The 15,052-nt window shown below is 39.9% G+C and overlaps 2 protein-coding genes across 2 annotated transcripts in view; both read right to left on the bottom strand.

Moving 5' to 3' along the window:
* Positions 1-642: 642 nt before the first annotated feature.
* On the bottom strand, positions 643-4,541 carry LOC144044707 (RING finger protein 11-like). Its single transcript, XM_077559287.1, has 3 exons — positions 3,911-4,541; positions 3,251-3,420; positions 643-3,077 (listed from the first exon to the last, which is right to left on the bottom strand). The coding sequence occupies exons 1-3, from the start codon at positions 4,031-4,033 to the stop codon at positions 2,906-2,908; spliced, it is 465 nt and encodes a 154-aa protein (XP_077415413.1). The 5' UTR covers positions 4,034-4,541; the 3' UTR covers positions 643-2,905.
* A 428-nt stretch (positions 4,542-4,969) lies between these two features.
* The window catches only part of cacna1eb (calcium channel, voltage-dependent, R type, alpha 1E subunit b), an 83,883-nt gene continuing 73,800 nt past the window's right edge, over positions 4,970-15,052 (bottom strand). Inside the window, exons 44-47 of the mRNA XM_077559744.1 lie at positions 14,911-15,010; positions 10,892-11,024; positions 9,652-9,815; positions 4,970-8,148 (exon numbers count right to left, since the gene is read on the bottom strand). Of these exons, the coding sequence (XP_077415870.1) occupies positions 7,654-8,148; positions 9,652-9,815; positions 10,892-11,024; positions 14,911-15,010 (892 nt within the window). The 3' untranslated portion in view covers positions 4,970-7,653. The remainder of the gene's footprint in view (positions 8,149-9,651; positions 9,816-10,891; positions 11,025-14,910; positions 15,011-15,052) is intronic.

Below are 15,052 nucleotides of genomic sequence, written 5' to 3'. Positions count from 1 at the left end.
GGTCATTAGCTACTCTGTAAACAAATACAATGCTATCATAAAAGCAATATGCTTTTCACGCTGTATAGTCAAATTAATTTAAAAAACATACCGTACATGTATTTTCAGAGGCTATTTAACTCATTCACTGCCATTGACGGCTATTGACGTCAAAAACTCATTTGAACTATTTCTATAAGTTTCACATTTTTTATGAAAACCTCGAAAAAAGTTATTGTACATTTAGAACAGATATCAAATTTGTGATTAATCTAGAGTTAACTAGTGAAGTCATGTGATTAATTAAAATTAAATATATATATATTGTATAATGCCCCTAATTAAAAAAAACTTCTATAGTTAACTCACGATTAATCACAAATTTTATATTTGTTCTAACTATACAATAAAATATATTTTTTAAGGTTTTCATACTCTTGTTAACAAAAGTGGAAAAAAAAATGTAAAACTAATAGAAAAAGTTCAAATAAATTTTTTACGTCTATAGCCGTCAATGGGTTATAAAAAATGCTTTGTTGTTCTTAACTTCTGTAAAATGGTCGCAATAGTGACAATAGGAAGATGCAGGTAACAACAGCTGAGAACCACTGATCTAAATGATTGATGACATGAAGGAAATATTAATAAGAATCATACCAAAGGTGGTCTTTTCATATTTATTACATTTTTTCCTTTACACGCGAGAGCTGCTTCGCCCTTGCGCCAACAAACCAACACAAACAGAAGAAATAAAACAAGATTACAGGAAATAATGTCCAGGTTTTTAAAACACTGTAAAGGGGGAAAAAAAAAAAACGTGACGTAAAACCTATTTTTGTAACTCACACAATATGGGTTTGGACAGAGGTTTGTGCAGTGAGGCAATCCTGTGTGTCTCAACTCTGCTAACTGTGACAAAAATAATAGTTCATAACAAGAGAATCTCCCGCTACTGCCTTGACAACCTTCTGCAACAAAGTTAATCTCTCATGATATTATATATTGTAACTGGTGACTGCAAACCTCTGTCCGTACACGACTGAGGACTAAGAGGGAAACAAAAGTACAGTAAATGTTGATAGTGCAAGGTTATTATAAGGTCTACAATACATATATTAATAATATATTTTTTTGTTTTGTTTTTTTACATATTGTTCTAAAGTGCAAATCAGTGGATCAGATGAAAAGTGTGCAAGCATGTTGCGATCCGCCTGAGCCCTTTACACTGGCTGACCTCCTGCTGTACACCCACACACACACACACAAACACTTGCACGCGCGCGCGCGCACACACACACACACACACACACACACACACACACACACACCATGTTACACTTAAGGACAACCTATTTAAAATTTTACATCATACAGCATTTTAAGCTTAAAATTAACTGCATTTTGTATACATTTTCAAACCTGGCTTATTCTGTCTATTTCTGCAAATAGTGGCCGGGAATAATTACTCAACTGCAATTGACGTGTTTTGTTGTTGTTGTTTAAAAAATAATAATATTCAGACAATATTGCTGCACCTGAAGTGAACGTGGAGCTTAAAACAAAATGAAGGGGACTATTGTGGAAAAAAATGAATCAACAGAAGCAGAATGTTGAAGTTGCCGTTTACACATGATGAAGGATCATCTTTCACTCAAAATTTTAATTCCTCTGAGGGACAGTAAGTGAGTAAGTACCTTGGGAGGTGCTGCCATTTTGGTTAGCAACAGAGTCCAACTGCACAGTATGAGGTGAGGGTGTGTGCAAATGGGAGGGGGACTTTTGGGGAATACAATTTTACAATATTAAGGGTATACGCACGTTTGAAGTTTGGCTTTTGCAAATTTTTGTGTATTAAAAAAAAAATCCTATTTCTGTTATTTGCTGGAAAAACTCACGTTTGCTGTCTTCTGGGTAGCATTTTGGTGCCAAAGAACTGCTGAAGTGAGTTGAACCACCTATACTCACAGTTAGGCACCTGTGGATTTGCATAGAATTTTTTCAACTTAAAAGAAATATATCCCCCCCTCCAGTATTTTTTGATTAATTTTTTTGTTTTCATTTTAAATTTTTCCTCCCCGCCCCAATGCATTTCAATAGACATCAATTACATGGATTTTCACTTTCCGCGGACTAGCCCCGTCCATTTACAGCCATCTTGTGGTATCTACAAGCAATTACAGCCCAGTATGAACCTTTATTGGTCCATTACTCGCGGATTTTTTCAAGCGAATACGTGGACACAACATTGTGGAGCAACCACATGTCACAATGTAGGGGAACACAAAAGGCATCTTTAGCTTGACACTTAAATTAATATAAGAGGCTGCTTATGTGGCTCGGTGGGCGCTGCTGTTTTGGTTAGCAACAGCGTCCAAATGCGCAGTTGACTCTTTAATTAATGTCCAGTTTCTGAGTGAACTAATGCAGTTACAGTGACTTCCTGTTCTCTTTTGACAGAAGGGTATTTTATTGGTTGGCCGCAATTTATGAAATATTGCCAATTGAATATGTGTGAGACAAGTGTGTTACATGTTCATTTTAATAACATACATTTACACGCACGCAACACACACGCACACAAACACAATCACAATCAGAATGCATAAATATTTAAAGTATAGCGTTAATGCACCGAGACATTAGGCAATTGCTAATAAGGTGTGAGTTCTAGTGACACGCTTTAAGATTTTGGGTGAATAGTTTAATAGTCAGGTGACCACTGAGTCCGGCTCAAGTGGCCACACACTCACACACATCTCTGCTACAAGGTTGTCGAACATTCTTAGCCACGTGTGTGGAGGGTGTTTGAACATCATGTTTGTCAAAGTGCAAGACGACAGCCGACCTTTTTGTTGTTGTTTTTTAAGCTCCACCCACTGTTGCGGCGCATAAGGCGAGCTGACGGGGAAGGAGGGGGCGGCGGGCGTCAATTGGTCTCGTAGGTGGAGAGCAGGGCGGCGTCGACGGGCTCCATGCAGGACGGGCAGGTGAAGGACCTCATGAGCCAGTCGTCTATGCAGTCCATGTGGTAGATGTGCATGCACGGCAGGAACCGCACCGGGTCGCCGTACACAAAATCCAGCATGCAGATCACGCACCTAAAGATACCAAAACACTTATTTTTTTCTGGTTGACATAAATTAACTTATTAAATTAATCACTAAACACAAAAATGTTGTTGTTTTTTAGCATGTTTGGGACCTGATGAGCAAACAAAATGCTCCACATCTGTATGTGATATCATACACGAGTGACAATTCTTAAAACTTACTCTCGGATCTTCTTCTCTGAGCCATCTTTGCCGCTGTCGTACACGCCCTTGGGCAGGTGCTGGATCAGTCCGATGCGCTGGGCGATGCGGATCTGCTCCTCCTCCGTCAGCTGGGTGGCCAGACGGGCCTGACTGGGCGTGGGATGGTACATGGGCATGTGCGCCTGCTCCTGTTGAAGCACAGGCGCAAACATTTTCCACAACAGGTTTTCACTTTCGCCAACAACACCGAAGCGGTCTGACGAGTCAAGCTTTCACGACGCACATGCGTGTTGACATTCTTGAAAAGTCAGTCACATGGTGGAAGTTTGACTGCAAACAAAGTTGCTTGTTGACTGCACAATGTTGCAGGCAATGCTAAGTATAATATTATCCATTCATCCATTTTCTGCTGATTTTTTGGGTTAAAGTCTTAATGTTCATATTAATTATGTCCGACTTTTCATCATGTATATTGTTAAATCAACATACCTGATGATATTTTAATTACTGCGAATGTCTCTACCAAGCAGCTTACCTCACGTAACATTTTTAGGCCATTTAACATGTCACCATCACTCTGCCTAGGTCAAATAACAAGTTGTCATTGGCCGCATTCATAATAAAGCTGTTCTTAAATGATTCAAGTCCTAGTAGGTGTTTGTTGGTCACGTCGCTCACCTGGTAGGGCGGAGGTGGCTCTAGGTCTGGATCCGTCCCGTCCCCGAAACTCGCCCTGTCCGACTGGGACTCGTGAAGCAGAGAGATGTCGTCCGATGTGGGCGACTTCAAGCAGTTGCCCATTTTGTACTCCCTTTGTTCTGCGTCGGTCCCAACTAGGAGCTATTATATTTTAATGAAATGCTACAACCGACGCCCACTGTTGCTTACTTGCTGTTCTACGGTTATGTCTCTCACACACAAAATAAGAATTCACAGTAAAGACTGCATGTTTTATGTCACTTTTTAACCAAGCCGCCTCAGTTTCAGCTCATGTTTACACTAAAACTCTGCGTTGAAGCCAAAAACAAAGAACTCCTGCTAACGGCTAGCCAGCTAGCTTTGTCCAACAGCTGGGCGACTTCCTCGATTGGCCCCGCTCATTTCCTCACTCCTACGGAATGTTGTACATAAAAATAACCAAGACGGAAGCAGCACCGACAGTTCAACTAAACCGGCTTGAGCTCCGGCAATGGCGACATTTTCGTTTTTATCCCCCACCATTAACATGAAAAACAGTTTTCTAGCTATCCTGTCTCGCTAGACATGCTAAAGTGTCGTTTGGGTATGACGTCACGACAAAACTGTTTGCGCTGATTGGTTAGTTTCACCAGATCCAAAACAATGGGAAAATCCCGCCCCTTTTTTGGTAACTTCCTCTTCAAGCCAAAATATGTGCAAACGTCATTGCCCAAAAAAAGACACTTAACTTGCTCATACGAATTGAAGTTATGTTTTATTCTTTTTCTGATCGCTTTGTTGATTAATAATCATGACTAACAGATTTGGTGATGTTTTACAGTACTTTACATGATGTTTACATAGCGTGACCTGTGATGCGTTCAAGGTAGTCGGAAAAAGTTTGTTTTAAATGATTGTTTCTTGTTTTAGCACAACAATAAACATTTAGACACAACAAAAGCACAGCTGTTAGTGTAAAGTTACCAATGTTTAAAAATGTAATGAGTGTTAATCTTTCCTTTTCTGCAGGGCTCAATAAATACACACTCAATAACAAAGTGAACTTGAAAACACGTTTATTTGTATATACACAGCTATCATACACGTAAAAACCAACAATTATTTGCATTTTCTTTTCTTTTTAGGAACTCGTGATACACATTTGCAGGGTTTTTTTGGGGGTCGCGATTGTCACAGATTTGGCTTTGTTGGGTAATTAAAACAAACACGCAAACCTTCAGCGATCATTAAAATGAACGCTTTTACTTGTAATGCTCACCAGCTTTTTATGGTTTATTTATTTTTCTCTAAAATGTTACAAATAGTCTCTGTACATTATTAGTAAGTAGTAGAGTAACATTTAAGTAAGCGATTGAGGATGTGTCTACAGTGTTTCTACAGTCATTTTTGTCTGCAGTGCTTTCTATTTTGAATATTCACAAGAAAGAGAATGGTAAATAAATATGACATGTCAATGGTGTTCCTGAAAGATTACATTGGTCCCATTTGTAAAGGGTGTTGACTGGGAAAATAAAAATAAACAGGAATGACACAAGAAAGATTTTAAAGGTTTGTTTAGCTGGTTGAAATAACAATCATTTTTTTCTATTATTCTACAAGTGCATTCTTATCTCACAAGTTTAAAGCAAAAAGAAAAAAAATGACACCTCTCTCATGCAGATCCATTCATATTGTTGTTTTTTTTTAAATCTAATTCTATATGAAATAGGAGTGTTTGCTCATACATGTCACAATGTATTTATAGAGAAAAGTCACTGATAGGAAAATGTAGTTACATATTTACACTAACCCGAAACATTGCAAAGCGCAACATTGGATTATCTAATGGTGTCCTTTGATTCATTCATATGTATTGACCTTTTGCACGTGACGTCTCAGCCCTCATGGAAACGCCCCCTTCGGGACACTGGACGGCAAAAGAGCCACTTGCCTGTATTGTAAGCATTGAATCTCATACAGCGTAAAGTCCTTTATCTAATCAATTATCTTATAAAATGGTCATATCTTGCTTTGCGGTCGGTTGTACAGACAGACAAAGGAGTAAACCAAATGTTGCTTTTTATCGCACACCTACTAATGAAGACAAAAGACGTCGATTGATAGCAGCAATCAGCAGAAAGGATAGCTAGTTAGTTAGCGTCCACTCCAACTGCACGAACACACATCTTGGTTTTAAAACGCACCTTCTTCAAAACTATTAAGTGCATTTGACTGTTTAATAATGGGGGTGTTTCGTCTTTGTGCTTGGAGTTTTTCACTCTGGAGCCAAAGTCATATTCATGAAATTAACGCATAGCTTGCCACTACCATAGTCATTTGTTCCATGCTAGTAAACATATCATCACAGCGTTTCAATATAGAACGGACTGTGTAAAAACAAGTCAGTTAGCATGATAAACAAGTTTTACCTTTGCGTTACGAGGTATATTGTCCCCCACTGTGAGCGTAGCATCTCGTCCCAGAGACCGCCAGTGACAAGGTTTTAAATCAGCCCCGGTGTAAGGAGAAGAGACGGCATTGACTACATAATGATATAGGTCCTGCGCTGTGAATTCCGGCAAAGTCGGCGATTTGTTTAACTTGGTAAAAACAGCATGCAACAGAAGGTAAGGGGCTGTTTTCAAACTAGCGATCTCCAACTAAAGTAAATATCGCGCTTTATGAGTCCTGACTAAATGTGCAACTTCGACTGACAGGCAACCTTCGGTTGAAGTAATAGATTCCATGGGCAATAATAACTTTTAATTTGTAAAATAACTGTCGCTCCGGGTCACGTCCACTTCCATTCAACAATCATTTTTTTCCGCCGTCCGTCATAGGGCAGTCATGTGATCACGTGACGTCGGTGCAAATGGTCAATAGTACTGTGCAAAAGTCTTTAGGACGCTATTAGCGTTGCTGTTTACTTGTTTGTGTATACAATGACAATACACTGAGCACTGACCTCCACCAAGGCCAGTAAAAGCATTTGACAACAAACGTAAGGTGTCATTCTGATTCGTGGGGGAGGACTGTCTATGAATGAATGAATAAATAAATAAATACAAACAAATAAATAAATAAATACAATCTGGACCTTTGTATGAAACCTCACCAAAATGTAACGGTGTCCCCAGTAAAAAGTCATGGGATACAGTGTTGCTGTATGATATAAGGCTCATATACTTGTGCTTTATAGCCTTTTGCCCAGTACTGTATTTTTAAGTGGGGTATACACATAGTGACAATTGGACTAAATTTGAGAATTTTGCCCTTCCCCCTTTGCGACCAGAGTCAGCAAAGGCCTGATTGTCTGGCATCTCTAAAAGATTATCCTGTACAAAAAAAAGCTAATGCAAGTTCTTCTTTTAATGTTCTTCGTTGTATTTTCCAGCAGTCTGTGTGCCCTGTTGCACAGTGCTGCCTCTCACAGGTCTGTCTTGGTACTACAACAGCCATCCTGGGTAACAACTAGCACATGATATTATATTTGTTTTAACCTATCATGTGGTGACTCTCACATTTTAAAAATGTTGAACATCAGTATGTGTGTACCCACTTTTCTCTCCCTTCATCCTTTGGCCATTTCCAATGAATTACTGTTTCTCTATCGTCAAGTAAAAGGCAGGAAATAGACCTTTGTTTTCTGGTGTGAATTGGCAAGTACAGTTTCAGAAAGAAGTGTTCTTTTGAGTCGTGATTGAGGGTGTAGAATGCAGCAAAGAGTTGCCGTGTCTTTGTCCCTAGCACCGGTCGTCCTCCTCTGTGTCGCTGAGGGGATCGCAACCGGCCACCGAGGCCGTCTGCGCCAGACGCTTGCGAAAGTGCCCGTTGGGGACCTGCCAGCCGGTCCGCAAGCGCGGGCGTGCCGAGCTGACGGTGTTTGAGCGTCCCAGGCTGCAGGCCACGGCCGCCTCGAAGGTCAGCGTCTCCATGGGGCCGGTGGGATCGGGGCTGTGGTCCTCCTCCTGCGAGGCCAGGAAGGGCTCGGAGGGGTAGCGGCGCAGAGGCGACGGGTGTCGGCCCGCCTCGCCCCCTCGCTCGCCGCCGACTGCCTCCTTGTCCCGTCTGGTCGTTTCTGTCTCGTCGTCCTCGCCGATGGAGGGGTCGGCGCGGCAGACCAGCGGCGAGTAGGAGATGTGAGGACGAGAGTGCGTGGGGGTCTGTGATGAAGGCCGTCGGACGCTGGGGGTGCTGGACTCTGATGTGGAGGGCACGGGACTGTCTGAGCTGTTACCCTAAGGGAAAAAACAACAACAATAATCAGTCAATTGTGATCTGGTAAGGAGATTACAGCTGCTGTCAAAGGAAGTTCTTATACATGTCATTCATTTAATTCATATTTTTTCATTTGGCTCATAGGACAATACAGTGGTCGCTCACTACTTCGCGGTTCACTTATTGCGGATTCACTTTATCACGGAATTTTTTGGGGGTCAATTTATGCTGCTATTTTTGTCATATTTAAGTAAATAAACAGTTCTTTCTTTCATTCAACACAATCTATTATTTTAAACAAAATATAGAATATTTGGTAAATTAAGAAACGCGTACCATGATAGGGTTATTAACCCTTGTGTTGTCTTGCGGGTCAAAAGTGACCCATTACCATGTTTAGCTGTAGAAAAGATACCTTAAACTACAGTTTTACAAATTGAAACTTTATGACTTTTCCTAAATGGACCCCATCATCAGAAAAAGTGACACTTTACACCACTACAAAGATTGTCTTATGACACGTGAATTATAAAAGCATTTAAATACCAAACAAAAGTTCAAAGCCCCCCACAAACTCACTCTAACCCACATCCCCCCACCCTACCCACACACACACGTTTGTTTTACTATCTTTGTGGGGCCATCTCATAGACATAATGCATTTCCTCGCCCCTTCCCCTATCCCCAACTCTAAAAAATGATTGCCTACCCCTATTCCTTGCCCTAACCTCAACCATAACCCAATTCAAACCTAAACTCTAAAACCAAGTCTTGACCCTCAAAAAGAGGTTTAAACTTGTGGGGCCCAGCAAAATGGCCCCCTCATGGACGGGTGGGCGCCACAACTCTGTGAAATCCAGAAATGTTGGCCCCACTATGTAACAAAACACACACACACACACACACACACACACACACACACACACACACGCGTACTTATATAATTGTGAGGACATCCATAGACATAATGCATTTCCTAGCCCCTCCCCTTAACCCCAACCATCAAAAATGATTGCCTACCCCCATTCCTTACCCTAACCTCAACCGTAACCCAATTCAAACCTAAACTCTAAAACCAAGTCTTGAACCTCAAAAAGAGGTCTAAACTTGTGGGGCGCAGCAAAATGGTCCCACATGGACGGGTGGGCCCCACAACTCTGTGAAATCCCGAAATGTTTACACACGACTTGTTCGTGCAAGTCCGAAGAGTTAATCAAGGTGACAGACAGTGTCAGCGGTTTTGGGAGGAAAAACAACTTATTACCCGCCATAAGTGAGGAAACATTGTATAGACGTTATTTCATGTAAAATCTTAAATGTTAAATAAGTTATAATTTTTGTCCTACATGTATGCATGCTGTAGTTGTTGGGGATAAAGTTAATTGGCACAATTAAGAATTCTGTCTAGCTGTCCCAGTACTTATGTCCAGAGAGCATGATCACAAATGCAAATGTACTCAAGATCTGCCAATATATATATATATATATATATATATATATATATATATGTATATGATATATACCTGCTTGTCTCGGGGGCGTGTCCTCTCAACACTTGAGGAGCGTGACGGTTGCAAGCTGCGCTCCTCCGAGTTGCAGCGGGACGCATCTGGAGAGAGAAGGTGGCAACGCTCCTTGGATCGACCTCGGTCCCGCTCACCCTGCTGCCAGTGCTCGGACCGAGACACTGGCCAGACAGATAATGATGATGATGACAGGGGGTCTTTGGCTTATGACAGTTCAAATATATTGCTGGCAAAGGCTTAAACCTCATATTGGTCAATTCAGTATTTTTTCACAAATCGGTACTATTGGTAATTTTTTCCAATTATTGACCAATGTAATATGTTGAAAATGGCTTGCTCTGGTTGACGATGCAATATTAAAGGGGAAGTCAAACTTAAAACTTAAGCCGTTTTTATCCATCTCAGGGGGCGGCCATTTTGCCACTTGCTGTCGATTGAAGATGACGTCACAGTGCTGGATTTTGCTGCTTAACTCAATATTATACAAATATAATATTAACCAGATTAACCGTATTTAGACTAGTGGGGCTGCAAAGAACATACTGTTAAAAAATATTTTAGGATTGACTTTAATGGCTCAAAGAATATGCTGTTTTTTTTGCTATGCTCGGTTACTGCTGACTTACTCTTTTCCCATTTAATTGTTTTATATTTATGACGCAGAAGTGCTTTTCCTTTAAATATTTACTGTATTTATGACCTTACGACTGCATTAGCGTCAGTTAGGTATAAAACTACTGTACATCCCGACAAAATTGGGATGCTTCGCTGCTGTAGGAACAAAACTCGTAGACCAGGACATGGACGTATGATAGAGGTAGGCAAATGAGGCAGTGTCGCCCCCTGCTGACTGTTGTTTGCATGTAAAGAATAAAAAAAAAATCTGTAACGATATTATGTTCCAGATCCATAAAATTAACAATATATTAAATATTCTTTTGTTTTTCTTGCTATCACATTGTTGAACAGTGTGGAATTGATTTGAAAATAAATATTTTGAAATAAGTTTGAAACCTTAACCTTGGTTTCAAGCACAAATTTAAAAAAGCCAAGTTTAAAAATCAAACCCTAGCTTGAAAACTTCAGAGTATCCTCGTTTCATGATGGTTTGACATGCAACATTGAACTAGTAAATTTCACGTTATGTTTCGATAGGCAAAAAACTCCTTCACAAACCGAGAAGCCTTTGTTTTCAACAACGTTGCATCGATGTAGGAAACGTGACTTGCTGACAAACCTGCAGCCTTGTAGCTCTTGTGACGGGGTCGATAAAAACGCTCGGGACTTTTCTCTTCCTGCCAAACACTGTTGACTTGTTGGTCCGACGCGGTGGAGGCGGAACGCTTCAACGATCCGCCGGCAGCCTCTGGCTGTAAAAACAAAAACAAAGAAACATAAAAAACGCCCACATTACGTACGGATCATTAAAGTTAGACGCTTTCGTCTGCATGCTTCAGTAAGAAAGGCTGAGCCTCCGGGTTCATGTACCTTTTCAAATGTTAAATTCAAGTAATTTTACGGCAGTGATACATTATTAGAACATATTTACTGAAACATAGAAAGAGGACAAGTGATTATTTGAAAGTAGACTGTAACAGACTAAATCTAATCATCAGCCAGCAAACAAAGCAGGAAAATGTTTTCCCTCTTTCATCACTAAGCCAACTATTCAAAATTCAGGACATTTTCAGACCTCCAAAATTCCAAAAAGCATTCCGTGCAGCCTCTCCCCGACTGGAAGAAAGCAGCCATGTTTCTGTCCGTTTACCCTTCACCAGATTTCCAAAGCATCAAACCCAAAAAGCTGCACTTCTTGGTGATGGCCCATGAGGACGAAAAAGACTCATCGCCCATACGCAGTCGCTGGCTAACGTCCAGGCTGTGCCCACACAGGAGACTTTATCATGCAGGAAGTTTGTACCTGCAACTCTACAGCCAGGCGCGGCATGGAGGAGGCCCGCACGCACAGGCCCCTCCCTAGCGGAATCCCCCAACGGCGCTCGCCCACCTGGGTGAGCAGAGACAGAGGAGGAGGACCGCCTCGATCATGTCGAGCCACTATCACCGGCACCAAAGTCCGGTTCGGCAACAGACGAATTAGCGACAGCAAGAGTGACGTGTTACAGGGAAAGATGGGATCGATATTTGAGCTTGAGGGGACATGTGGTCATGCATGTTCACATCTTGAGAGCCACAAACACAAAAGAACATCTGTCTACAGGGCCGACAGGCGCTTCTAGCCACTAAAACCGGACAGTTTGGAGACACAGAACAAGAGAGCACTAACAACAGGCTGTCTTCTCCGAGTAGAAAACCACATTAACCCATTCACTGCCATTGACGGCAAAAATTAATTTTAACTATTAGTTTCACATTACCCCCAACTTTTGTTAACAAGAGTATGAAAACCTAGATTTTTTTTAATTGTACATTTAGAACAGATATAAAATTTGTGATTAATCGTGAGTTAACTATTGACATTTTTTTATTAAGCGCATTAGGCGATTACATTTTTAATTGTAATTAATCACACGACTTCACTAGTTAACTCAAGATTAATCACAAATTTTATATCTGTTGTAAATGTACAATAAAATGTCCAATAAATTTTTTTTCATACTCTTGTAAAGATAAACAAGTTAAACTAATAGAAATATGGCTGCATGTTTTAGTAATTAATACAGTTTTTTTTTATAATAATTCACAAAATTTAGTTAAAACGAAAAAGATGTACGGTACTGTTAAAAAAATCTAATCTTTAACATGAAGTAACTTGTGAAATTCTGCACATTTTAAAAATGGACCCCAGTCTCCAAAAATATATGCATTATAATAACATTTATTACTGCTATATTTTGACGTGGGCATGTCTGCTGCGTTGCGACTAGAATTTCCCCAGTAGAGAATTTTTTTTCTAGGTTTTCATAAAAATGTGAAACTAATAGAAATAGTTCAAATGAATTTTTTACGTCTATAGCCGTCAATGGCAGTTAATGACTTAAGCTACAGTATGTCCAGCTGCGGCGCAAGAAAGTCGTTTGAAATGAATGCAACCAGTGATAAGTAATTCTGTAATGGAAACTATATGGACAAAAGATTTAGGACACATTGGAAGTAACAATGGCAGAAAAATACGGACAGTTTCCACTCATCTGGGAAGACTTTCTACAAGATTATAAAACAAAAGTGTCCCTGTTTGTTTGCCCAGGTACAGTGGAACCTCCAAAGTACAACACAGCCAGTTTCAAGTATACTAATATTTGTATCTGAAAAAACATTGCCTATAGTACGTAAATGTTTCATACGATTAAAATGCAAAATAAAAGTCATAAATAAATCACATTGTATTTTTTTTTAATTAATCACATGTATTTTTTATTTTTATTAATCAAGTTCTACCATTTAAAAAATGACATCTTTGGAGTTTGGACACATCATTAGGTAGTCTGTTTTTGTGATTGGGGTAAATCTGGTAGTGGCATGGCGGGAGTGGTCACAGCCCACTTCAAATGGTTCAACGATTTGCCCCGCCTCAGAAATGCGACTGATAGCACGGTTGACCAGACTCACTCTTCGGCAAAGCCTCGAGTGAATCTGGATTTCCAGGCTAGCGAAGAGCAGCTTTAGAGTGTTTGCATAGTATTCCAAGACACATTTTTAGGGCATTCCTAGGTCAATTACTAGTTTAAAAAAATTGATTAAAAATCGATTTTGAAAATTGTTTCAAAATCCAAAGGGTTTTCTATATTTGAACGAGAAACCACTATCCTAAATTAAATTTCAAGCCACCCAATGTGTTGCCAATAAATTGGGTGAGGATTACATAAAATATGGACTTGATATCTCAAATAAGAAGAAAGATATATTTTTAAAAAACAGCCCGGGGTCCATTGGACCCCAAAAAACAGGAATAGGGTTAAATGTAGAGTACTAGAGTCTTGGCGTGGCCTAAGGACGTTTGGGTCGCTTCATGCCAAATCATCCAGTGGGTTTAAACAAGCAGATTTACATGTTGTTGATAGCAATGGCACAACACTAAATTTCAAGTTGTAGGTCAATTGGAGCAGAGGATTGGAAGCTACGGCCCGGCGAATTTGCACATTTTTGGCAAAAAGGGGCGTGGCCGCCTTTCTTTAAACCTTTCTAGCTCAGGAACTACAGTACTTGGGCACTCTTCACAAAGCAGGCATTGCTTGGAAAGGAAATTTGACAAGTATTTCAAATCTGCAATCATTTAGAAGGGGAACACAAATTTAAGCGAAAAAAAACGAACATATCTGCGACATTATATAGTGGCAAATTTACGCGAAATAAATTTGCAGTTTGAGAGAAAAAAAACCCTCAGTAACTATAGTCTGGATGAGGTGCTAGCTTGAAGATTCGTTGGTGATCAATGGAACCCTGAACCCTCTTTATAAAATGAAAAGGCAGGATGGAGAAGGCAGGATGGAGATGGATTTCTTCTTAAACTTTAATCGTCATAAATGGCAGCTAGACTGACATCACTTCCTGACCCCCTATCAGCTGACTAACATTAACCAATCAGAAGCTAGCATACTTTAGATAAATGCAAGTGAATGACTGAGAACAGCAGATTCAACATATCAACTTAGCTACTTGAAAAAAGAAAAAAAAAAAACACACCAAAATGTATGAATGTGTATATAATAATTCTGGAAACATAAATGCACAAGTACGGTAAATATATATTGAGTGAGTGAGCATATTTCTCATAATTTAAGTTTTTTTCGCGCACGTTTGCCACTTTATAATGTTGCAAATTTGCAAGTTTATTTCTCGTAAATGTGTACGTTTTTTTTCTCTCGCAAATGTACCACTTTATAATTTTGCAACTATATGAGTTTTTTTCTCGTAAATTTGTGAGTTTTTTCTTGCAAACTTGCCACTTTATAATGTCTCAAAATTGTGATTTTATTTCTCGTAAATTTGTAATTTTTTTCTCGCAAATTTGCCACTTTATAAATTTACAAATTCATGAGTTTTTTCTCGGAATATTATCACCCTCTAAAAAAAATATTTATACGTGACCCTAATACGCCGTCGTACCTAAGATGTTCGCAGGGTTGAAGTCACACAATATTTTCATGATGATGACATTTCGTTTGACTATCAGGACATATTTTTTCCCAGAACAATTGGCATCAAATCCAAATCGCTCAACTTTGGAGGCTCCACTGAAGTGTAAATGAAAAATATTACAGTCATAACGTGTACGAATAGTTGCTCTTTGCTTACCAGGTTTTGCTGCTGACCAGCGTTCGTGTCGGAGCTCATGGACTGCAAAAACAGCTCCTGTGGTGAAATAGGACTCAAAGCCACAAAGCCCCCACGTGTCCTGTGTAGGGATCGGACACATAGCAAATCATGTAAACACATA

This window comes from Vanacampus margaritifer, chromosome 2 (genome assembly GCF_051991255.1).
Source record: "Vanacampus margaritifer isolate UIUO_Vmar chromosome 2, RoL_Vmar_1.0, whole genome shotgun sequence".
Taxonomy (NCBI): Eukaryota; Metazoa; Chordata; class Actinopteri; order Syngnathiformes; family Syngnathidae; genus Vanacampus; species Vanacampus margaritifer.
Note: the sequence above shows the minus strand (reverse complement) of the source record. Positions and strands in the feature narration are given on the sequence as shown.

Bases quoted from the DNA above. Each gene is read 5' to 3' on its own strand.
- LOC144044707 (XM_077559287.1), bottom strand. From the start codon at position 4,033: ATGGGCAACTGCTTGAAGTCGCCCACATCGGACGACATCTCTCTGCTT. The intron at 3,421-3,910 runs GTGAGCGACGTG...GTGCTTCAACAG, and splicing joins AGCCACCTCCGCCCTACCAG to GAGCAGGCGCACATGCCCAT. The intron at 3,078-3,250 runs GTAAGTTTTAAG...TGGTATCTTTAG, and splicing joins TCAGAGAAGAAGATCCGAGA to GTGCGTGATCTGCATGCTGG.